Below are 26,661 nucleotides of genomic sequence, written 5' to 3'. Positions count from 1 at the left end.
CTACTGTAAGTTCCAACCAGTTCCTTCATTCTTACTTAAGTTCCAACCAGTTTCCTTCATTCTACTGTAAGTTCCAACCAGTTCCTTCATTCTACTGTAAGTTCCAACCAGTTCCTTCATTCTACTGTAAGTTCCAACCAGTTCCTTCATTCTACTGTAAGTTCCAACCATTTCCATTCTACTGTCAAGTTCCACAGTTCCTGCATTCTAGTTCCAACCAGTTCCTGCATTCTAATCCAACCAGTTCCTCTTCTACTGTAAAGTTCCAACCAGTCTGCATTCTACTTAAGTTCCAACCAGTTTCCTGGCTATCTAAGTTCCAACCAGTTCCTAGCATTCTAAGTTCCGAACCAGTTCCTCTTCATTCTACTGTAAGTTCCAACCAGTTCCTGGCATTCTAAGTTTCCAACCAGTTCCTTCATTCTTCTGTAAGTTCCAACCAGTTCCTGCATCTCTAAAGTTCCAACCAGTTCCTGCATTCTAGAGTTCCAACAGCCCATTTACGGTAAGTAATCAACAGATTCTTCATTCTACTGTAAGTTCCAACCAGTTCCTTCATTCTACTGTAAGTTCCAACCAGTTCCTTCATTCTACTGTAAGTTCCAACCAGTTCCTTCATTCTACTGTAAGTTCCAAACAGTTTTTGATTGCATGATTGTGATTGTGTCCAGCACATTTCAGATGTTGAAAGTTGCTTGCAATCCATGTTGTGTCATCTACAAAGATATGTATTAAGAAATAAAGCCATTTTGCCTATACAGCTGTGCAGGCCGGGTTTGTCAGTATACCCCCAACCTGCACTAAAACAATTGTATATCATGTTGTGGATAAAGTTCTGAATGACACAATTTCATGTGTACAACATCAAAAGACCTATATCACTATACTGAGGGCGTATCCATTTCGAAAAGGGTGTTTTTGGGAGCTTTTGTAAATGTTTGATTTTGGCATCCATACTGCAGAACGAGGATCAGGAAGTAAAAATCGGTGGTTGAGGTACGTTTCACGAAAACAAGTCAAATCAGGCCTCCCGAGTGGCGCAGTGGRCTAAGGCACTGCATCGCAGTGCTAGCTGCTTTACTACAGATCATGGTTGGGCAGCCGGCCGCGACCAGGAGACCTATGAGGCGATGCACAATTGYCCCAGCGTCGTCCAGGTTAGGGGAGGGTTTGGCCAACCGGGATGTCCTATTCCCATCACGCTCTAGCGACTCCTGTAGTGGACCGGGCGCATGCACCCTGACAAAGTCGCCCGGTGTATGGTGTTTCTTTCGACACATTGGTGCGGCTGGCTTCCGGGTTAAGCGTGCGTTGGGTCAAGAAGCACTGCGGCTGGGCGGCTTGGCGCCCCTCGACCTTTGCCTCTCCTGAGTCGGTACGTGAGTTGCACAATGGGACAAGACTGTAATTACCAATTGGATATGATGAAAAAGGGTTTGAAAATAAAATGTAAAAAAAGTCAAATCGAATAAAAATGTCTGGACAGTTCTATAACATGCCTTTTGCATACGATATACAGATGAGGTTGTACAAAAAGTAAATTCATCCTTTAATTTCTCCAGGATTGGTGGGTCCCTTGAGCTAACGTAGGCTAATGTGATTAGCATGAGGTTGAAAGTAACAAGAACATTTCACAGGACATAGACATATCTGATATTGGCAGAAAGCTTAAATTCTTGTTAATCTTACTGCACTGTCCAATTTACAGTAGCTATTACAGTGAAATAATACCATCCTATTGTTTGAGGAGAATGCACAGTTTAGAACATGAAAAGTTATTAATAAACAAATTAGGCACATTTGGGCAGTCTTGATACAACATTTTTAATAGAAATGCACTGGTTCATTGGATCAGTCTAAAACTTTGCACATACACTGCTGCCAACTAGTGGCCAACATCTAAATTGGAATAATACATTATGGCCTTTCTCTTGCATTTCAAAGATGATAGTACACAAAAATGTTTTTAAAAACAGTTGGTTTTTTCTTTTGTATTATCTTTTACCAGATCTAATGTGTTATATTCTCCTACATTCCTTTCACATTTCCACACACTTCAAAGTGTTTCCTTTCAAATGGTACCAAGAARGTGCATATCCTTGCTTCAGGGCCAGAGCTACAGGCAGTTAGATTTAGGTATGTCATTTTAGGCGAAAATTGAAAAAAAGGGGCCGGTCCTTTAAAAGGTTTTTAAGGTCGTTTTCTTGAGTCTGTAGAGGCTCTAATTCAGTCGGTCTATATTTTCCAATGATGGCTCCTCTATTTCACCTGACTTCTTCAGTCTAGCCTATGACCTTTTGCAGCACTGTAGACCTGTTATCATCCCAGATCTTAAGGTGAACATGATGCAACATACACAGGCTTTAGGGTAACCTTTGGCTAGATTACTACCTCATAAACAAGCCCAGAAAAGACATGACTCCTCTGCTAACAACATGTTAAGCCAGGTCCTCTCCTGACAATGTGCCCATTTTATAAGATTAGAATTATGATTAGCACGTCCATTGAACTTTCCTCTTTACTGGAGACCATCCACACTCACGTGTCAATAAATAGCACAATAGGTTGTAATGTGGTTGTTAAATCCCAAATTAAATTCCAACTCACTGGCAACCTTGAGTTTTACTACATTAACCTCTCTGGCACCTGCAGACAATCACCTCACAAACTGTACTCCATTAGGGCACCACAGAGGCAAAGAGCTGACTCTCACAACTTGTTATAGGCACAATTGCTAAGATCCACTTCTCGCATAGTAGTGCCAAATCAAAGAAGAGGAGCATGCATCTTGATTGGCTTGCATCTACAGTAATTGCAATAGCGTACACCATTTTATCCAAACCAGATTTTTTAGTACATCATCAAGTCAACGCTGTGTTTGGTCTGTCACAGAGACCATTCCTTTCACTCCAAGACATGATATAAAATGATTCATTTTAAGAAACATAAGCATGATCTCTTTGCAGACAAAAGTAGCCCCAACTGTTTCCTTACCAACCTTTTTATCAATACTCCCATGTTTGCATTGGCACCATCCACAACGTCAACCGAGACAGATCAGCTAAGAGACGAGAAAATACACTCACTAGTTTCAGTCTGATGCATCATTTCCTGAAGAAACTACACTTTAAGGGAACATTAAAAAACCAGCATCTGCAAACAGTACATTTATTATAATAATAATAATCATCATCATAATAATAATAAATGCCATTTTGCAGATGCTTTTATCCAAAGCGACTTCCAGTCATACATCTTACATACAGGTGGTCCCGGAATTCAAACCCACTATCCTGGTGTTGCAAGAGCCATGCTCTACCAACTGAGCTACAGAGGACCACAAGTTAGCTGTCATAAATAATTAAGCTGGGGTGAATATCCCCTCCCCTCGCAGGGGTTGCCATTTCAGCCAAAAACAAATAGGCAATCCCTTGCTTGGCAGGCACTCTGAGAACGAGGAGGCTTGTTGCAGAATCACTGGCATTCCTAAAAGGATTTATTAGCTTGTAGACCTGTGAGGCTGCACTCGAATATCAGACTGGGAAGAAGCACGGCTGGAGAGGATCACAACTGAGTGTGCTGAGAGGTAAGTCCATCGTCCATCTCATCCTTAGCAGCAAGGCTTAAACGGAGGTGTTAATTGTGGCGACTTGGCCATAGTCCTTATCACAACAGCTCCCTGTGCTGTGGCTGAAGAGGGACTTAAGTCATTTTCTGCCCTTCAATAGGACCTGTAATGTATTATGGCATATCAAAGAAGTTGTCCTACTCTGAAAGTCTGCTCATTCATATTGCATTCTATTTTACATTACTTAAAGAGCCCTGTAGAATAAAACGTGCAAGTATTACGTTAATTTATATATTTTTTTGTGTAATTGCTGTTGAATATTAAAATCTCAGACAGTATAAGATGTTTTTAAATATATATTTCATAGCTTCCTAAGTTGTATAAATGCTCACGAAGAGAAAAATGTTGATGAATGTTAATTAAAGACATTAAAGTTAATAATTCATTCATAGTAATGAATTGCACTGCAGGGTTTAATTGTCATGACATGAGATTTTGCAGTCACAAGGAGAGGAGTCACACTCAATTTATTTTAAGAGTATGATCATACCTCTAGTTTACATAGTTGACCGCATTATATAATTAGTGGGTATTCTAATGCGTACGAATATTAATACGAGAGCATACAAGGTAATTACAATCCAATACAGGATAAATTGATCCATTTAGCTATTTGAGCGAGCAGTATTACTTGCTGCTATTGGCAAACATTTGATTGTCAATTGGTAAAACATGATTAACTTTACATCCCTGAACCCCCTGACTCAATCGTGCTGAATGTCTACAGTATACAGCCTCAAGGCTTATGCATCCTTTATAACATAAGTCGTCATAGACTGGTGTTGGAAAAATGCAACACTGGTGCTTGCTGTTGTCCTGGGATATACAAAATGGGTTGTTATTTTATTTGAAATGCACAAGGTCCTCTACTCCGACAACGAATCCACCGATAAAAGGGTAAAACGAGTTCGTTTCCAGTAATCTTTCCTCCTTCAGGCTTCTTCTTCTTTGTTGGACTTCATATGGCGGTTGGCAACCAACTTTAAGGTGCATTACCACCACCAACTGGACTGGAGTCTGGACCTCAGTTAATCACCCACGTGGGTATATGCTCCTAAAAAACAGGGAAGAGATGGGAGAGGCTGGACTTGCAGATCGTCAAGCGTTACAACTAGAACCAAAGTTCTATTTTAGCGTGTGGCTACGCAAACGCTCGTTGACGCACATGAGCAGAGTGGGTGCAATGATTGAATAAAGTATGTATACATTTATTTTTGCAACGCTTGCACATGCGACGCGGGCAGTGTGGTCAGCGGGTTAGATGTAAAATTTCACGACTAAGACCTCCTCAGCAAAAATTTTACAATTACAGATTTCTTGATTTATCTTTCTTTTTTTGATTTTCCTAGCCGAGTTCTGCTAGGAGCAAGCTGAATCTAGTATGCGGGAGCTTTTAATCCAAACAGTGCAATATATATATATATGTATAATTATTTTTTTATTTTATATTTTTATTATTATATTTTTTAAATACATTTTTAGGATGGAAAAAWWATTTCAGTGTAAACTTAAACGACTTAAAACCAGATGTAAAGTATATAGAAAAGATAATGGACCTAAATATTTTTGGGGAATATTGGGAATAGCAATAAGTAAAATAAAAGCTATACAGCCAGGGAGAATTGAAAATTACAATTACAATGAATTTAGCACGATTGGTTTTGTTGTTATGTTTGAGCTAAATAACACAGAATTGCCCATGGCAAAATACTTAGAATTGCAGGAAATTCATTTTAAAAGTGCAACATTTTCTCTCAGTTCCATGGCAAATATGAAGAATTGGAGGAAAATAGCTTTAAAACTGCACAAATGGATCTCAACTACATGGAGAAATGTTTAGATTCGCAGTAAATTGGCTTAAAAATGCAACATTTTCTCTCATGAAGCAGCCCTCTAAAATGTGCCCTAAAATTCAGCCGCGCTGACGGGCCGACCGTTCCCATTACCACGCCTCCCTGCCACTTCCACCACCTAAGCCCCTTTTTGATCCAGAACCCCTGAAGTTTTGCCCTTTCCAGGCTTTTTGAACCTGACCATGACCCACCTTAAGTTATTTCAATAATGGCTAGGTCATTAAACACTGCACTCCGGGCATTAAGAACAGTATTCCAGCCCTGGTCACATAAGCAGGTGGCTGCGTTAACATTAAGGTGCACTGTGAGCCACATGGTCCCATAAATACCGACCCCTGCTGTGGTGTGGAGGCTGGCACTAAGTGTCCTGTCAGTCACTGGCCAAGTGGCTCATTTTCAACTGCCTGAGCGCCAAGAGAGGGGTAGCTTTGAAAAACTGCTAATTCACACTATGCACRATCAATGTTCCCAAGATTAACACTTTATTTAGAAGACACCAACCACCTGGTAATGGGATTACTATTTTTATCAACTCTGTTAAGTGGTGTTGGGACCCATGTGTGGTTGTTTTTGTAGTGTCAGAATGACGGGATTGAAATATGGGGTAAACCAAATCCTAAAACGACATAATGGGTAGTATTTTGACATCATAATAATGCTTTACTTTTAATGATGGCCTCGGAATTTAACTGAATTAAACATCTACAATTGTTTATATTTTAATTAAGAACTTCCAGAGAGAAATGACTGAATATTCTATTTTGAGCAGGTTTTAGTTGGGCTTACTCAGGTCAAATGTGATTTATGGCATATCATGACATTTGTGATAGGATGATCATAGTCTAAGTGGCATGTGATGTATCATATGACAATGTACTGTAACATGCTCTTCTTCGAAAGGCCTCGACTAGGAAACCCTAGAATATCATACATATGTATAACAAGCCGTGTTGAATTTCCTCAGATATTAAATCAAAATCTTAACGTATCTTTATAGAGTCAGTTTTGAACTCAGATTTCCTGACTCCATGTGACAGACCCACCATACAGCCAAGTTTAACATGACCTACATTGTTATGCAGTAAAAGTAACACTAATAGTTTGAAATCCCAAACCATTTTCAATATTCAAATAAACATGAAAATAAACCACAAGTTGACTGTACGACAAAGTAACAATTAGGCTTGCATGATGAAAATGTTGTTTCTTGTTTCAATCTATCCACCAATCCTGAAACCTCTAATATTTCAACTTTGACTTGTATCCTTTTCCATGGTTGTTTATAACCTATCCTAACTACAGTAGCCTACTGGTTACATACCAACACACTTGCTACATTTAAATATTTCAAAGCCTTCTATTTATGACAGTTCCAGCATAGCCTGTGCGCTTCCTTTTTTCCAACCCAAGATTTAGTTGAGACCTCAACAAGTGCAGGGACACCTCAAACCATGTCAACATCACATTCCTTTGAGCAAACATATTGCCGCTCAATCTAGAGGCTGCCAGCCAAAGGAGGAATACGATTCTACCATCGGGGAACACTTAGGATGTGAGGGAAAAACTGTTAAATAGAGTTTCCTACAGAAAGCCACCTGGTCTGGTACCACCAGGAGCAGGTGTTCCCAACCTTTTCTCTCCAGTGCCCCTTTTTTCTCATGTGAAAAATGTCACGCTTTTATTATTGTTTATTGAGATAGCCTATATTAAATACAACACTATATTAAATACAACACTATATTAAATACAACACTATATTAAATACAACACTATATTAAATACAACACTATATTAAATACAACACTATACAATACAACACTATATTAAATACAACACTATACAATACAACACTATATTAAATACAACACTATATTAAATACAACACCTATATTAATGCAACACCAGCTCTTTTTTTTTGGGGGGGGGGGGGGGGGAAAACCTAGAAGAGGGTAGCTTTCTTAGAGCAGGGTTTGAGAGCCCTGCTTTGCATCTATACTGTATAACTTCAATTAAACGCAGTCTCAAATAGCTGCCTGTCGAGTTCAATAGCCGGGGATCGACACACATTTCAGCAAGTAAATGCTTGTTTCAAATAAACACAGGGTCTAAATGAATAACAACACAGGTCAAATGACATAACAACACACAGGGTCTAAATGAAAAACACAGGGTCTAAATGAACAAAACACAGGGTCTAAATGAACAAACACAGGGTCTAAATGAAAACACAGGGTCTAAATGAAAAACACAGGGTCTAAATGAACAAACACAGGGTCTAAATGAATAAACACAGGGTCTAAATGAATAAACACAGGGTCTAAATGAACAAACACAGGGTCTAAATGAATAAACACAGGGTCTAAATGAATAAACACAAAGGTCCCACGTAAAGATGACAACAAAACACAGGGTCTAAATGAATAAACACAGGGTCTAAATGAATTGTTTATCGGCACACACTCTCCATGGTGCTGAAGTGTGAAACCCGGGGTGTATGATAGGCAGCAAGTCTGATCTGCAAGTCTGATCTGAGATATATTTTGTATTATACATTTTATACTGTTAATATTGGTCACAATAAACAGTGTGGTAGTCTTTTCAACATTTTATTGTGCAAAAGCTGTCTGCATTAAGGAAATAGACGCACGGCTCAAATAGAATCATGTTTCTAATAAGCGCTGGTTGTGATTACCGATTGAAGCAAATAAATGCCAAGGRTATTAATTTAAGTTTTACTGTAAAACCACTTTATGTGAACCCCTTTATATCCATTAGACATCAGAGCCATTATATGCAGCCTCCAGTCTATCTATTTTTGTATAGCAATACATTCAGCTGTCTTAGAGTAGCAAACCATCTGGGTAATAAAAGCGTCCAGAAGGGTGCTCTTAGTGACATCTACTGCACATTTAACCAATGACATTTTGTATATACTCACTGCAGGAAAATAACTCTCAATATGAGGAAATCAGACCATTTCTAAAATGGACAATCCTATACTGTATGTCTTTAGAGGTATTACACTGGGTACACAAGCATTACACATTGTAGATGGTCCATTTGGAAAACTATTCGCACAACGAATTCTCTATGGCTCTCCTGCAGTACGTCTTTAAAAGTCCTACACTGGGTACACAAGCGTTATACATTACCCTTCAATTTTGAGTCACTACACTAAAATAATACCTTGGTTCAGTGTTTCCCAATGCTGGTCCTCCAGTACCCCCAACAGTAGACATTTCTATTGTAACCCTGGACAATCARACCTGATTCAACYTGTCAACTAATCATCAAGCCCTCAATGAGTTGAATGAGGTGTGGTTTTCCCGGGCTATAATGAAACTGTGTACCGTTGAGGGTATTGGAAGACCAGGGTTGGGAAGCAATGCCTTGGTTGATCAGCAGAAAAAGGAAGACTTTTAGCAAGCAGTAAAGATTTACCGCAGCCTGACAAACAGTCCCACATGGTCATGTTTCATGTCCTCACCACACGTGCAACTTAAAAAACCTTAGATGTTAAATCAATGTCAATGGCAAGTCACGACCTGTAAACCAATGCTCAATCTGATGAGGCAAAATAAAAGAGAAATGCAGGGAGAATAAAACAAAATACCATTCTTAATGGTTTCCCACAGGATCATGGGACAGAAATAACATGGAAATCAAGAGAGAGGGATCATATGTACTGTACTCATTAACTCCCTTAGGTCTTGTGACACCATATTGCTTTCAATGCTCAATCCAAAAATAGAATAACCTGTTTCTCTATCTATTAAAGCTGAAGACATTCTGCTGAGTCTACCCAGCAACCAAAAGTTCCAAGATGTGGAAAAAGAAATCAAAGGTCACGGACCAGACGGCCACTGGCCAAGGTATGTAGATAATGTTATCCCCCATTTTCTCTGCAGGTGAAGGTCAAGAATACCAGATTAATGGACGCCAGAAAACACTGTCAACAAACATCTTCAATCAAGAGTATATAGTCTCTGTTGCTTTACTTGTAGACATTAGCTTAATAATAACATCATCATATAACCACCATCATCCTCCTCATCTTACTACATTTGTGTACTACTACCAGTCAYTTATTTCAGTTCCCTGTCTGCAGTAGAAAGTTAATCTGATTCCAAAGGGGATGAAGTAGACTACKCACAACAGAATGACAGCGTCAAAGGAAGATTGAAGATAACGAAATGACAACAAGACTACTGAACACAGATCACTGCACCATGCAGCGCAGTAACTTTCATCCATTGAAGAAAAACATCAGACCGAAAAGCCTAAATCACATCACATAGCTCCTGTTGGCCATTAAGCCTCTAAGCGAAAACAGTGAATTATATTATAGCACAAGACTACAATTGGTTGTCAACTGTGGGACGACAAAATCAAGGGAACACATCAATGCAAGGGAACAACACGATTATCTGACACCCTAACACCGGAAATATAGAGCAGAAGCCCTTTCGGAAGACTAGAAACCCTTCACTCAAATCTGACATCAGAGAAGACATAACACTGTCCTGAATGTATAGAATGGGGACTGAACTGTAGAGAGGAATCTCCAAATTGATTACAGTGAKGGGCACAAATCAATATCAACATCAAGCAAGAAAGATGGCATCCAATGCCTAGAACGTGCATTTATTATGTAGCCTGTGTTAATGTSCTCTTTAACGGACCTTCATGAAGCATCCTCTACTGTTCATTGTCATTAACTYTATTCCATTTGGATGCAGTCCTTTTAGTGTTGTATTTCCTTTTTTRCCCTCTTTTGTTGTTATGTGTATTGCAAAGATACAATGCAGTTCGAATGTCTTAATTTCCTAATACTAAGTGTCAGTCCAGTCCATTTMCTATTTTAACAACACCCTACTGATATCTGGATCTATGTGCTCTATGTATCTATGTTCTTCACAATAGCATGTCCAGTCTCAGACGAGTTTGACGAAGGTAGGCGGGGGGAAATAACGCTTCTGTTCCCTCTCACTGTCGATGCATGGAGGATGAAAATGCAATGGGTTTGTTATGTACAACAATGTACAGTTTTACGTACGGGGATATGTTCTACTGCATATCTGATCTGATCTACGCTGTCACTTACACAATGTGTAAGCATGGATCCTCGAGGAGAAGAAATTTAAATATGATTCAAKATTTTTTAACAAGGAATATTCTGACATCTAATATGTTAGAATATACATACTGTGTTAAGCATGGTCGTGGTTGAGTATTGAGATCAATAAAACCACAAGCCAGTTTTAAAGAGAATGAAATGAAAGATTGCAGATATGACAGTTGCATTGCAGAATGCATCAGAGCGTCTGCTAAATGACTTAAATGTAAATGTAAATGTAACAAAAAGCAACAATTACCTGACACAGTATAACAGACATTATGGAGAAAGACTATGAAACCCTTCACTCAAGGGAGATAATGTAGAGGACATAACACCGCCTGGTCTATGATACATTCTCACATAGAGGACATAACACTGCATGGTCAATGGTACATTCTCAGTAGTAGAAAACATGTATGGAAAATGGTCCAATACATAGGAGATACATCTTCAAATCAGTTACAGTTATGGGTAAAATACCAAACCAACATCAASACAACAAACATCACAAGATGCCCATTATGATCAGCATATCTGTGTATGTTGGGAAGTCATCTGTGTTCAATCTCAAACGGATTACTGAAACATGTAATGCAGTTGATTGCAGTCTTTGGACATTTGTTTWGCATTTCCTGTTTTTTTTGTGTGTCTATTGCAAAGTGTGTCACAATATCAATGTCTTTTCTAATACTCAAGTCTTAAGCCTCAGTCCAGTCCATTTGGTATTTTTAACAGTACCCTGCTCACATGTGTCCTGTATGTGCTTTCCCAACTTTACATGAGCAGGTCCTGTCTCAGACGTTTTTGAAAAAGAAGGGGGTAGGCAAGGGGAACTCTAAAGGCTTGTTCCCCTCACTGTTACTTCTGAGGCATGAAGAATTCACCTAATATGCAATGGGTTTGTTCTGTTCGATGGCGTACGGTTTTACTTACGTGGATATGCTTTATCGCATATCTGTTGTCACAAATGTATGTACAACCATGGATGCTCGAGGAGAAGAAATGATCCAAAAATGATTCAATACATTATAACATTAAACATTCTAATAGGTTTCTTATATGTTCGGTTTGATGACGTATGGTTTTATGTACGTGGATGTGTTCTAAGATCATCTAAACATGATTCAATTACTGATAATGTTAAATATTTTAATATGTACAGTACCAGTCAAAAGTTTTGAATCACCTACTCGTTCAATTTTTTTTTAATTTTTTTTTTACTATTTTCTACTTTGTAAAATAATATTGAAGACATCAAAACTTTGAAATAACACAAATGGAATCATGTAGTAAGCAAAAAAGTGTTTGAGATTTTTCAAAGTAGCCACCCTTTGCCTTGATGACAGCTTTGCATTCTGTCAACCAGCAGTCTTGAAGGAGTTCCCACATATGCTGAGCACTTGTTGGCTGCTTTCCCTTCACTCTGCAGTACAACTCATTCCAAACCATCTCAATAGCATTGAGGTTAGGTAATTGTGGAGGCCAAGTCATCTGATGCAGCACTCAATAACTCCCCTTCTTGTTCAAATAGCCCTTACACAGCCTGGAGGTGTGTTGGGGTATTGTTCTGTTGAAAAACAAATGATAATCCCACTAAGCGCAAACCAGATGGGATGGCTTGCCATTGCAGAATGCTGTGGTAGCCGTGCTGGTTAAGTGTGCCTTGAATTCAAAATAAATCACAGACAGTGTCACCAGCAAAGCATTCCCACCCCATAACACTTCCTCCTCCGTGCTTCATGGTGGGAACCACACATGCGGAGATCATCCGTTCACCCACTCTGCGTCTCACAAAGACACAGCGGTTGGATCTAAAAATCTCAAATTAGGACTCATCAGACCAAAGGACAGATTTCCACCGGTCTAATATCCATTGCTCGTTTTTCTTGGACCAAGCAAGTATCTTCTTATTATTGGTGTCCTTTAGTGGTGGTTTCTTTGCAGCAATTCAACCATGAAGGCCTGATACACAAAGTCWCCTCTGAACAGCTGATGATGAGATGTGTCTGTTACTTGAAGTCTGTGAAGCAGTTATATGGGCTGCACTCTGAGGTGCAGTTAACTCTAATGTTTCTCTTTGCTTATTTGAGCTGTTCTGCCATAATATGGACTTGGTCTTTTTCCAAATAGGGCTATCTTCTGTATACCAACCCTTACCTTGTCACAACAAAACGTATTGGCTGAAACACATTAAGAAGGAAAGAAATTCACCCAAATGAACTTTTAACAAGGCACACCTGTTAATTGAAATGCATTCCAGGTGACTACCTCGTGAAGCTGGTTGAGAGAATGCCAAGAGTGTGCAAAGCTGTCATCAAGGCAAAGGATGGCTACTTTGAAGAATCTCAAATATAAAATATATTTAGATTTGTTTTAAAAAATGTGGTTACTACACAATGTGTTATTTCATAGTTTTGATGTCTTCATTATTATTCTACAATGTTTAAAGTAGTAAAAATAAAGAAAACCCTTGACTGAGTAGGTTTGTCCAAACTTTTGACTGGTACTGTATGTTAACATGTTCATATTGTTTTATAAAGCATGGTTGTTTCGGTTGAATATTATTTGGCTATACATTAATAAAACCGCACAACGGATGTAAAGGCAGTGGGATTAATGATCGATCATGTGAAATGAGCATATCATTGTCATGATGATAATGGTCATGTCAAAGGAGAATTACTTCTCAATTAACTTACCTGGTTAAATAGAGATTGCATAAATAAACTAATTAATATAAATGTTGATTACTGTTAAATTGCTAATAAATCAATAATTTCCTGTTACCAGTTGGGATCAAGAAGAGATCAAAAGTCCCTGGAGTTATGATCACGCAGTATGTGGAGGAAATACCAGATGGGAAAAGCCACCCTGACTTCACCCGCAAGCCTATCGCGTTGACCATTCAGGAGGGTAAGCATGAAAGTCCGTTCATCCTTATTTCCACCACCATGTGGTTCAAACTCCAGATCAGCCATCTTTCTCTATCACCACCTGCAGTGCAGGAATAATATTGAATCAATCCCTACTCTAACCCCACYAAGATAAATGGCAGAGCGTGTGCCCGTGAAGTTCGCAGCTTTTTAGGCAAAGGTTGCGCACCTCTCTTTATTTTAGTTTGTAATTTATTTATTTTTTGTTAACATTAATGTAGATTCAAATTATAATGTGTAATGAGGGAATGATTGGCTGTGGGGTTATCACTTTCAAATTGTGAAATTGTATTTGTCACATGCGCCAAATACAACACGTAGACCTTATAGTGAAATGCTTAGTTACAAGCCCTTTTAACCAACAATGCAGTTCAATAAATGAGATTAAGAAAATATTTACAAAATTAAAAATTAAAAAATGTACACAATAAAATAACAATAATGAGGTTATATACAGAGGGTACCAGTGTCGAGTCAATGTGTGGGGGTACAGGTTAGTCGAGGTCATTTTTACATGTAGGTAAGGGTAAAGTGACTATGCATAAATAATAAACAGGGAGTAGCAGCAGTGTAAATAGTCTGTGTGGCCATTTGATTAATTGTTCAGCAGTCTTATGGTTTGGGGGTAGAAGCTGTTAAAGAGCCTTTTGATCCTAGACTGGGTGCTCTCGTACCACTTGCCGTGCTGTCTATGATGTACTGGGCCATACGCACTACCCTCTGTAGAGCCTTACGGTCGGATGTGTCACGCCCTGACCATAGAGAGCTTTTTATTTTCTATGTTGGTTAGGTCGGGGTGTGACTAGGGTGGGTCATCTAGGTAATTATATTTCTATGTTGGCCTGGTATGGTTCCCAATCAGAGGCAGCTGTTTATCGTTGTCTCTGATTTGGGATCATATTTAGGCAGCCATTTCCCCTTTGTGTTTTGTGTGATCTTGACTTTGTATAGTTGCCTGTGAGCATTATAGCAGCTTCACGTTTCGTTTTGTGCATTTATTGTTTTCTTTGAGTTTCACTTCATAATAAAGAGGATGGAACCATACCACACTGCATCTTGGTCCACTCATTATGACGATAGTGACAGGATGACGAGCAGTGCCATACAAGGTGGTGATGCAACCAGTCAGGATGCTCTCGAAGGTGCAGCTGTAGAACTTTTTGATCCATGCCAAATATTTTCAGTCTCCTGAGGGGGAAAAGGTGTTGTCGTGCCCTCTTCACGACTGTCTTGCTGTGTTTGGCCCTTAATAGTTTGTTGGTGATGTCGACACCAAGGAACTTGAAACTCTTGAACGGCTCCACTACAGCCCCGTTGATGTTAATCGGTGCTTGTTCGGCCCGCCTTTTTCTGTAGTCCACAATCAACTCCTTTGTGTTGCTCACATTGAGGGAGAGGTTGTCGTCCTTGTACCACACTGCCTCCTCCTTATAGACTGTCTCGTCATTGTCGGTGATCAGGCTAACCACTGTTGTGTCGTCAGTAGTCTTAATGATGGTGTTGGAGTCATGTTTGGCCGTGCAGTCGTGGGTGAACAGGGAGTACAGGAGAGGACTAAGCACGCACCTATGAGGGGCCCCAGTGTTGACGATCAGCCTTTCAGATGTGTTGTTGCCTACCCTTACCACCTGGAGGCGGCCCGTCAGGAAGTCCAGGATCAAGTTAGTGATGAGCTTTGTGGGCACTATGGTGTTGAACGCTGAGCTGTAGTCAATGAACGGTAATCTCACAGAGGTGTTCCTTTTGTCCAGGTGGGAAAGGGCAGTGTGGAGTGTGAATGAGATTGCGTCATCTGTGGATCTGTTGGGGCGGTATGCGAATTGGAGTGGGTCTAGGGTTTCCGGGATGATGGTATTGGTGAGCCATGACCAGCCTTTCAAAGCACTTCATGGCRATCAATGTGAGTGCTACGGGGCGGTAATAATTTCATCAGGTTACCTTCACTTTCTTGGGCATAGGGACTATGGTGGTCTGCTTGAAACATGTAGGTATTACAGACTCAGTCAGGGAGAGGTTGAAAAGAAGATACGTCCTGGTAATCCGTCTGGCCCCGCGGCTTTGTGAATGTTGACCTGTTTAAAAATCTTGCTCAAATCGTCTACGGAGAGCGTGATCACACAGTTGTCCGGAACAGCTGATGCTCTCATGCGTGCTTCAGTGTTGCTTGCCTCGAAGAGAGCATTAAAGGCATTTAGCTTGTCTGGTAGTCTTGTGTCACTGAGCAGCTCGCGGCTGGGTTTCCCTTTGTAGTCCGTAATAGATTGCTACCCCTGCCACATCTGACGAGCATCAGAGCCGGTGTAGTAGGATTCAATCTTAGTACTGTATTGACGCTTTGCCTGTTTTGAAATTATAGGCTACCTGTTTTAGGTGTTAATGGTTGTTGGGCAGTCATTTTGAAGATGCCTATGTCCCGCTGATGGGAGTCAACATGTTTGTTGCTACAGAGCTCTGCCAGTTATAAGAGAGTATGTGTGTGTTTGCGTTTGTAGCCTACTTAAGTAGAGTTATTATAGTATCGTCCAAGTAAGATGATTGTTTTTCCACCAAGTATTTTTGTCAAAATATGTAGGCTATATGTAGGCTATATGTAGGCTAATGTAGGCTATATGTAGGCTACATGTATACAGTTAATAAGCAACATTTCCAGTTGCAGCTCTATTTGTGCATGGCCCCTCTCAAGACGTCTTGAATAATTCAAATGAATTAACTTGAATAAACTACGCTGCCTTTGTACTAAATTGCTTCCTATTGGCACTTAACTTTCTTGTTCATCAGGTAAATTCGCCTTCTTCAAAGCCCTGGTTATTGGAGATCCAGAACCAACCGTGACATGGGGCAGAAATAATGGAGATGTGTCAGATACATCAAAATATGTGACAAAATATGACCCTGCTACACGTGAGCACTTATTTGAGGCAAGTAAGAACAGTAACCACATTATATGGATGCACAATAATGTGAAAATACATTGTAAAAACATTTATGAAATATGAAATCAATCACTCATTTTGTTCAAATAATGATTGGATGCAGGCTGGAGCTCTGGACTTCAAATCAAGAACTGTGTTTGTTTTTTCAACAGATGGCCAATGTAAAACCAGAACAAGCAGACACCTACAAATGCTTTGCAGCTAATGAGTTTGGAAGAGCAGTGGTCACAGTGGTCCTCAATGTTATTGAAGGTAAGAGGCCAGATGAAAATGTTTTCTGTGGAAAGAGGGGTAGTGTTAWTTTGAGGTTAGCACTTTTTTCACATTATTTCTAACCAAAAATCAAATAAGAATAAATGTATTGATTAAACAAAGTCCGGACATAATTATGCCAATGTATGTACTCGTTCAAGTCTTTACAATAGACTAGCTCAAAATATAATCTTTCTATCTTTTAGTTGGGTTCAAGAAAGGACAAGCGGACTCACAGTTAAAACCAATGGCGGCTGCTGCAGATTTTAAATCTGTACTGAAGAGAAAAAGGTATTGCCATGGTTTTATTTATATTTCAGTAACAATTGTGTATGCTTTATTTAAACTTTTAATAACTGTAAACATAAGCATTGACAACATTTTTTGTTGTTGTCATAATAGTAAAATTCGTCCCAAAATGGAAAAGAAAGAAGATGGAGAAATAGATCCAAAGTTTTGGGAACTCTTGATAAGTGCTGACAAGAAAGACTATGAGAGCCTCATGTTGGAGTTTGGAGTCACTGACTTCCGCTTTATGCTGAAGACACTGAATGAGATGAAGAAGGAAAGAGAGGAAGAGCAAGCACAGGTTTGCCTGTTATAATGTCATTGTTATTCATAGTAAACATATCAATATCACAAGATTAAATTCCTGAGATCATAGAGAGTTCAGGGGGCTGAGTAAATCTCGATACTAAAGTAGTGGTCATTTTTCATTTGTATACACATTTCATCCATACAATGTCGTTTCTCCGTATAATTCATAGTTTTTTTCATGTTTACTTTTATTCAGTTCATTGAATACCTAGCTAACCTGAAACCTATTGAAGTTGGACCCGATGGCTGTGCAACCTTTTCAATAGACATGGATCTCATTGAACAAAGCAGCAGGATCTTCCTCTACAAGGTTAGACTCATGGACAGTGGAAGAAGGTTGTACATACAGATGTAGGATCTTAATTTCATTTTTAGTCAATCTATCTACGTAACTTGTGTGAATCTATCACAATGTAAATTGCTACCATAGTTCATTTTCTGTTGGTGAATGAATGCTACCAATGACGTAGTATGCAACTTGACTTTCTGTCGTTCATGTGAACTGARTTAAAGATGCAGTAAAATCCACAGTAAAAGACTTGGCAAAGACAGTACAGTTCTGTTGCTGATGACAGTTGTTCATTCCACTGTGTTTTCCCAATTCTCCCCACAGGATGGAGTGATGATTCCATACAGCAAGGAGTTGGGAGATACAATCAAACACAGCCTAAAGATAGTGGGCCGAAAATATCAGTTCAGCGTAAGGGATCTGTTTCCTGATGACGCTGGGCTCTACCAGGTGGATGTTGAGGACGTAAATGTATTCTCCACCGATTTTAAGAGTAAGTTCAGCAATACACTCTTAGATAAAAGGGTTCTTTGGCTGTCCCCATAGGATAACTCTTTTTTTGTAGAAACCTCTGTAGAAAGGGTTCTACCTCAAACCCAAAAGGGTTCTACCTGGAACCAAAAKGGGTTCTTCAAAGGGTTGTCCTATTCCGACAGCCAAAGGACCCTATATGGTTCTAGATACAGTGGCGATTTTAGCATGTAAATCTTGGGGCCAACCAAAAAACAAAATTTGGGATGCATGCCAGCAAATACACTACACAACGCAACACTAAACAATACTATAACTGCACTATAACGGTGACAAACGGTGCCCACAAACTGTTAGGACCTACATAAAGTCCCAACAGCAGTCCCAACACCTTACCACTGCTACACCTGGCTATCAGCGGAGCCTTGTCTGGCAGTGAAACAGTACATTCAGCCTCATTTACTGCCTTTTTAAAAAAGATGGCTGACTTGCTTAAACAAATGTGGTTCCTACTGACAATTGAGATGTACAAACTATGACAAAAGGTGATGACAAGCAGATAACAGGCAATCCGTAATTTCGATTAAGACATTGACTCTCTGAGGTCATTAAAGATCCCATGGCACTTATCGTAAGAGTAGGGGTGTTAACCCCGGTGTCCTGGCTAAATTCCCAATCTGGCCCTCAACCATCACGGTCACCTAATAATCCCCAGTTTACAATTGGCTCATTCATCCCCCTCCTCTCCCCTGTAACTATTCCCCAGGTCGTTGCTGCAAATGAGAACGTGTTCTCAGTCAACTTACCTGGTAAAATAACGGATAAATAAAAAAATAAAAAAAATAAATGAGCGAGCTAGGACGGACATAGTCAATATAACAATTTTTTCAGCACTTTTAAAATGTACAGCGACAGAATTCAGAACATGGGCTGTTCTTACAGTGTTTTCCCTGTACACCAAGTCAGAACCGTATGATAAATAAAGGGGCCATATAGGCAGACAATGAAAGCTCTTACAATATTCGATGATTACATTTTTCTAAAACAGTTTATAGGCTACATGTGCACCACCAAGTCAGAACAGTAGGTGAAATTAAGAGGGGAAAATAATCTGAATTATTAGGGTGAGGCACATGGGCTACTAACAGCGTACTACACAACATACACTTAGTATTACTTTCTTAGCTACGGTATACATATCTCCCTGGCATATTATATAATTTATGCAGCAGCATACAATACATTTTTGGACTCACATTGTTGTGCTTTGCTCAATTGAACAGGAAGGTGGCATGGCGGTCCTTCATGGGCAAATTTTGTTATTAACGTCTGGCATTCTCTGGATTTAATGTGTTTTCAAGACAACTGGGAACTCAAACATTTTTTGTAGGAATCATGATGACGTTAGTGATCTTCAGATCGTAGCTCTAGAAAGAGGCCCGAGTTCCCAACTTACAATTCCGAGTTGGATGGCCATTTAAAATGTATTTTCCCAGTCGGAGCTCGTTTTTGTCTTGAACTCAAATTTCACAGTTCCGAGTTAACAGTTGTTTTGAGCAGGGCACAAATCATGCTGTATTGACAACATGGCCAATGTTGAATGTTTATCATTTTAAGCTTGAAAAAGAGACCCTTAACCTCAGACTTGGGACCACACAGCCACTCCACCAAATAGCAGGCAAGTGATTGCATGCAAGGCTTGCAAGGCTTGCAAGGCTTGCAAGGCTTGCAGTTAGCCACTGATTCCAACAAACCCCTCATTGTTGTGTAATGTTTATGTCCAATGGCTGATGAGCACCAATACGTTTTATCTATCATTTCTCTTTGTTATTTATCTTCATATGACAAGGATTAATCTTTGTGTCCCGCTAGCGGGACAACATCCGGGGAAATTGGAGAGCGCGCAATTCAAATAAATAATCGTAATATTAAACATTTATGAACAGACAAGTATCATATATCATTTTAAAGCTTAAATTATTGTTAATCTAACTGCATTGTCCGATTAACAATAGGCTTTACAGCGAAAGCATAGTATGTGATTGTTTGAGGACGGCGCCCCCACATCAACATATTTTTCAACCAGCACAGGCTTCATATAATCACAAATAGCGATTAAATAAATCACTTACTCTTGAAAATCTTCCTCTGTTTGCAATTCCAAGGGTCCCAGCTACAACATGAATAGTCGTTTTGTTAGATAAAATCCTTCTTTATATCCCAAAAAGTCTGTTTAGTTGGCGCCATCGATTTCAGTAATCCACTCGTTCAACTTGCAGACAAAGTAGTCCAAAAAGCTACCGCTAAACTTTGTTAAACAAGTCAAACGTTTCTATTTAATCTTCAGGTATCCTAAAATGTTAATAAACTATAATATTTCATACGGAAAGAAGTATGCTCAATAGAAAAGTCAAATTAGTAAGCGAGCGTCCTCTTCGTCGCGCCAACAGACTGATATTGTACCGGGACTCTTTGTACAAAAACTCAAAATTCTTGCTCATTTTTGAAGAAACAAGCCTAAAACAATGAACAAAGACTGGTGACATCTAGTGGAAGCCATAGGAATTGCAATATGGGAGCTGGAATTACATAAAACCCATAGCTTTACATTATAAATTCTGGTTGGTTTTTCTTTGGATATTTGACTGCCATATCAATTGTGTTATAGTCTCATACATGATTTGAAAATTTCTACAAACTTCAAAGTGTTTTCTATCCAATGCTACCAATTATATGCATATCCTGGCTTCTGGGCCTGAGTAACAGGCAGTTTACTTTGGGCACGTCAGTCAGGCGGAAATTCAGGAAAATAGACCCTAGCCCTAAATATATTATTAAATTAAATGATTTGCCAGTAGATTGTCGACTTGATTCATGATGATGACTGCTAAGATTTTSAAAGTATGATGTTCAGTCCAATCAAAGCTCCTGTAGATATAATGTGATTTGACGTCATTTTGTCTGTGGCCAATAACCTTGAGCCTTCTTGGATGGGCACTTCTAATGTAACTCTATGGCAGCACCCAAGGGGCTTGACATTTCGAGCTCTACCCTTAGATTTGGCGGTGGAGTAATATCCCCATGAATGACAGAACACTGAGCCAAACATGGAGCAACTAGAGAACATTACCAACTCCTACGCGGCATATTTTTCGCTGGCTGCCCCACCGCCACAGAAAGCAGAAACACCTGTATTTTGGAGCTGCCTTAATCAAGAAAGCAAAAAAGAGACCGTGTTTGTATGCAGCTTTATTAACTCCATGACTCAATTAATTAGATTTTTGTTTTACATTGTTTGCAAACTGATATGTGACACATGCAAAACAGCCCCCCCCCCCCCCGAAAAACAGCGCAATAGCTAAAAACGTGTAGCTCAAAACAGGTGCCCTGAATGACGGGTTGCTACTGTCTAGATAGCACCTTTTTTTCTAAGAGTGTATCCATCCACACACTTTAGGTCAATATTCGGAGAGTTGTGTAGAGCAATAACAATGGATGACTATTTTGCAAGCATCGTATGTTCAATAATTGAATAATTGTATACAGACATTGTCTAAATGAGATTGGGTTTAAGTGTATCTAAAATATTATCGAAATCTATAAAAATACATAGGAAGGAAGAATGTCTGCCATGCATGTTTAGTTATTAATAAACTGGGTACCAGATTGCTCGCTTATCAATGACGTGTCTTTTTCAGTTCCCATGGTGGACTTCCTGGTCAAGATTCAGGAGTGTAAGGCCATGGAGAGAGAGGATGCTGTGTTTGAGTGTGTCCTGTCACAGCCCTTTGGCAAGATCATGTGGGTTGGCAAGAACTTACCATTGGAGGCAGGGGATAAATATGATATTGAGGTTTCAGAAGACAAGCTCATCCACAGACTAATCATTAAAGACGTTGCTATGGTGGACAAAGGCATCTATGCCGCTGTGGCAGGAATCAAATCTTGCAATGCCTTTCTTGTTGTTGAAGGTAAGATGATGTACTGCACCAGTATCATTTCGCTGTCATTCCACTTCATGTTGACTCCATGTTGACTCCATGTTTGACCCATGTTTGACCCACTCAATCTCTCCGGTCATGTCTTTGGTCCAGCCGACAAGGGTGAACCCGGCAAAAAGAAACAACGTAAAACCACAAGGGCAGGAGGAGCTGGAGTTGACCTGACGGCGATTGCCCAAGAGCAGGCAGTTAAAAACACAGCAGACAGAGAGGTGCTGATGGAGAAGGTGAAAGCAATCAAGGACGAGAGAGCGGCTAATGCCACTGCAGCACCTGAGACTTCCGCTGAAGCTAAAGCTAAAGTTAAGGGGGTAGAGGCTTCCCAAACAGGTAAGGACACTGATTGCAAGTATGACAGAGATCCATCTGAATCTTATTCCAGGTCATATTGTAGAAAAAAATCTTTAAATTCTCTTTTCAGTATTTGCTATTATCCATGTACAATACATGGACATGTACGCTAGGGTACGTGGTCCTGTCTGAACTGTATCCTGATCATTACTATTATCTCCTTCCAGGTCATGTTGTAGTTCATTGCTATTTACCCTGAAGTATCTACAGCATAAATGGATTGGAATATATAATTTAAAATGCATTTCTGACAGTCATTGACTAGTTGTGATGGTGGTTAAAACTGTAGGAGCTCCAAAACAGGGACCGGCAGTTAAAGGGTCTGACCATAAATCCGTGGATAATGAGGGTAAGATATTATGAGGGATGTGTTTACCTCTGCATGGATACCATGTCAAATATGGAAGCCATTTGAGACATAATGGCTTTGACAGTCTGTGTGTTTTACTCATGATTGAGGATCTTGTTTGTCCACTCCATAGATACATAGTCTCTAAACTTCACAGCACTTCAAAACAACTGATACCTTATAGTGGTTTGTAGACTAGACCAGCGTCTCTCAACCTCCAACCTCCGGTCCATGGACTGGCACGTTGTTGACCGGTTCCTAGGATGTTTCACTGTGAATGATTCCATCAGCTCTAAAATGCTAATTTGAACAAAGTGGTCTTTTAAGGAGGAAGGACCACAGCTTACTGGGTTGAGAGGTTGAGAAACACTGCACTTGATTTTGGGTTTACCTTCATGATCAGCCAACAATGTCCCATTGTTGAGGTCAGGTCATGTCAATGTATTTGGTTTGTTGTTATTACACCATGATTCATAGTGTAATTAATTCTGGGGTTGCTTGACTTTATAATTTTGTTTTGTTCTATGTGTCTACTAGTCCGTTTCTGCTGCTTGGTTCTCATCCTTTATGCCGTTATTGTGACTACTAATTATCACAAGCATATTCAGGGATTGTAATGCAATGTGTAACACTCTCATTAGATTGCAGAATGAACACAGACATTGTGCTTTCTAAAATGTGCTTTTTATTATGTTTTTTGTATCATATTGCATCATCTATGTCAGGGAAGGGCAACTTTGATGTGTGTGGGGGCTACAAAAAACAGAACTCATCATGAGTAGCCGCAGTGGCTCGTGGGTCTGCGTATCCCCCCCCCCCCCCCCCCCCCCCACACCTTGTGAGCGAAACGTTTTAGCGGCCCCAGAGTGACAGTGAAGAGAAAGAAATCAGTTCTAAAGTTAATTTCCTGCAATTCTGAACATGTTGCCATAGGGAGAAGTCAAATGTTTGTATTTTTTTATATGACAACTGACGATCAATGGGCCCCACCCTGTTCAGTAATTCGACCGTGCATGCTACAAGTTTAGATAGTTGGCCGCTAAACTAATTTACCAATCTAAAAATGTTTAGCTGATATGGGCAAATTGAGTGACTGCTGATGCACAACCAAATTTCAAAATTCTACTTGTGTATTCTATTATTCTGACTCTCAACAGTAAGTTGAGACCCCGACTGAGTTCCCCCAAAAATGTTAATATATATTTTTGTATTAATTATTATTGGTCCGTGGAAATACAAAAAGGGGGCCATGCGCCATGCGCGGGCCGAAAGTTGCCCATCCCTGATGTGTATTTTACGCTTATACTTTTAGTGTCATGCTTTTGTCAGGATGGCCTGCTGTCGCCCTCATGAAAACATTTAATGTTGTAAACACTAAATACTGTATTTTCTGACACTGTATTCACCACATCTTAAGTGCAATTGATGACATGTACTTGGTCAATTTTAATGCACACATCAATAACATTTTGTCAAATCTAAATGTTATTCTAGTGGGTAATCATTGTTGATTTTAGTTAGTTAATATTATTAATTTTTCCTGTTGAAGGTAAGTATGTGCAACAATAATATAAATGAAACAATTAGAATCCATGCACTGGAGAAAAAGCTGAAGCTAAGGTGTTAGAGGCTTCCCAAACAGCTAATGACACTGATCGCTAGTATAACAGATGACAAGAATAAACATTCCAGCTGACTGAATAAATTAGCTGGAGAAGGCTTTGTGACGTCCTTCAGACGGCTCTTATGATAAGATCTAAATCAATAGTAATCAGTTTTTTTGAGTGTTGCCATCTGGCTTGTTAAAGTTGGATTACTGCAGGGCCACAGCACCCAGAGTGAGCATGCCAGATTTTTATTCAAAGTGAATTTCAACGTAAAAGTTTTCTCACCATGACTGAGGAGCATAACTGTCATAGAGATATTATTATTATGAATATTATTATGATACTTGGCTCATGGTTGATGCTTTAAATGTGCAATAGGTAAGTTGTCTCTACAACAAAATCTTAAATTCTCTTTTCAGATTTGCTATTATCCATGTACAATACATGGACATGCACGCTAGAGTAGTCGATTCTGTCTGAACTGTATCCTGATCATTACTATTATTCTCCTTCCAGGTCATGTTAGGTTCATTGATATTTACCCTGAAGTATCATATAGCATATTTGGCATGGAATATATAATATAAAATGCATTTCTGACAGTCATTGACTAGTTGTGATGGTGGTTAAAACTGTAGGAGCTCCAAAACAGGGACCGGCAGTTAAAGGGTCTGACCATAAATCCGTGGATAATGAGGGTAAGATATTATGAGGGATGTGTTACCTCTGCATGGATACCATGTCAAATAGTGAAGCCATTTGAGACATAATGGCTTTGACAGTCTGTGTGTTTTACTCATGATGAGGATCTTTTTGTCCACTCCATAGATACATAGTCTCTAAATTCACAGCACTTCAAAACAACGATACCTTATAGTGGTTTGTAGACTAGACCAGCGTCTCCAACCTCCAACCTCCGCGTCCATGGACTGGCACGTTGTTGACCGGTTCCATGGATGTTTCACTGTGAATGATTCCATCAGCTCTAAAGTGCTAGTTTGAACAAAGTGGTCTTTTAAGGAGGAAGACCACCGCTTACTGGGTTGAGAGGTTGAGAAACACTGCACTTGATTTGGATTTACCTTCATGATCAGCCAACAAATTCCATTGTTGAGGTGCAGTCAGTCAATGTATTTGGTTTGTTGTATTACACCATGATTCATAGTGTAATTAATTCAGTGTGGTTGCTTGACTTTATAATTTTGTTTTGTTCTATGTGTCTACTAGTCCGTTTCTGCTGCTTGGTTCTCATCCTTTATGCCGTTATTGTGACTACTAATCATCACAAGCATACTCAGGGATTGTAATGCAATGTGAAACACTCACATTACATTGCAGATTGAACACAGACACTGTTCTTTCTAAAATGTGCTTTCTATTACGTGTTTTGTATCATATTGCATCATCTATGTCAGGGAAGGGCAACCTTGTTGTGTGTGGGGGCTACAAAAAATGGAACTCATCATTAAGGGCCGCAGTGACTCGTGGGTCTGCGTACCAACCCCCACCCCCCTCTCTTCCCCCACACACCTTCCGAGCAAAACGTTTTAGCGGCCCCTCGTGACAGCGAAGAGAAAAAAAAATCAGTTTTGAAGTTAATTTTCTGCAATTCTGAACATGTTGCCATAAGGAGGAGTCAAATGTTTACATTTTTTTATATGATAACTGATTATCAATGGTCACACCCCTGTTCGGTAATTTGACCATGCTTACTACAATTTTAGATAGCTGGCCGCTAAACTATTTTACAAAAAAAAAAAAAAAAAATGCTGACATGGGCAAATTGAGTGATTGCTGATGCACAACCAAATTTCAAAATTCTACTTGTGTATTCTATTATTCTGACTCTCAACAGTAAGTTGAGACCCCAACTGAGTCGCCCTCATGAAAACATTTAAAGTTGTAAACACAAAATACTGTATTTCGGACACTTTATTCACAACATCTTAATTGCAATGGACGACACATCATTGGTAAATTTGAATGTTCTCATCTATAACATTTTGTCAAATTTAAATGTTATTCTACTTGGTTATCTTTGCAGATTTTAGTTAGTTAATATTATTAATTTTTCCTGTTGAAGGTAAGTATGTGCAACAATAATATAAATGAAACAATTAGAATCCATGCACTGGAGAAAAAGCTGAAGCTAAGGTGTTAGAGGCTTCCCAAACAGCTAATGACACTGATCGCTAGTATAACAGATGACAAGAATAAACATTCCAGCTGACTGAATAAAGTTAGCTGGAGAAGGCTTTGTGACGTCCTTCAGACGGCT

General features: G+C 39.4%; 1 protein-coding gene across 2 annotated transcripts in view; it reads left to right on the top strand.

Annotated features, from left to right (window-relative positions):
- The first annotated feature begins 3,446 nt into the window (after positions 1–3,446).
- igfn1.4 (immunoglobulin like and fibronectin type III domain containing 1, tandem duplicate 4) overlaps positions 3,447–26,661 on the top strand; it is a 36,442-nt gene continuing 13,227 nt past the window's right edge. For both annotated transcript variants that reach the window (XM_023997184.1, XM_023997174.1), the window contains exons 1-13: positions 3,447–3,586; positions 9,260–9,353; positions 13,391–13,513; positions 16,312–16,451; positions 16,619–16,718; positions 16,925–17,009; positions 17,121–17,307; positions 17,512–17,625; positions 17,929–18,097; positions 21,774–22,046; positions 22,170–22,406; positions 22,717–22,776; positions 25,022–25,081. In XM_023997184.1, the coding sequence (XP_023852952.1) occupies positions 9,305–9,353; positions 13,391–13,513; positions 16,312–16,451; positions 16,619–16,718; positions 16,925–17,009; positions 17,121–17,307; positions 17,512–17,625; positions 17,929–18,097; positions 21,774–22,046; positions 22,170–22,406; positions 22,717–22,776; positions 25,022–25,081 (1,597 nt within the window). In that variant the 5' untranslated portion in view covers positions 3,447–3,586; positions 9,260–9,304. The remainder of the gene's footprint in view (positions 3,587–9,259; positions 9,354–13,390; positions 13,514–16,311; positions 16,452–16,618; positions 16,719–16,924; positions 17,010–17,120; positions 17,308–17,511; positions 17,626–17,928; positions 18,098–21,773; positions 22,047–22,169; positions 22,407–22,716; positions 22,777–25,021; positions 25,082–26,661) is intronic.

Source organism: Salvelinus sp. IW2-2015, linkage group LG1 (assembly GCF_002910315.2).
Source record: "Salvelinus sp. IW2-2015 linkage group LG1, ASM291031v2, whole genome shotgun sequence".
Lineage (NCBI taxonomy): Eukaryota > Metazoa > Chordata > Actinopteri > Salmoniformes > Salmonidae > Salvelinus > Salvelinus sp. IW2-2015.
Note: the sequence above shows the minus strand (reverse complement) of the source record. Positions and strands in the feature narration are given on the sequence as shown.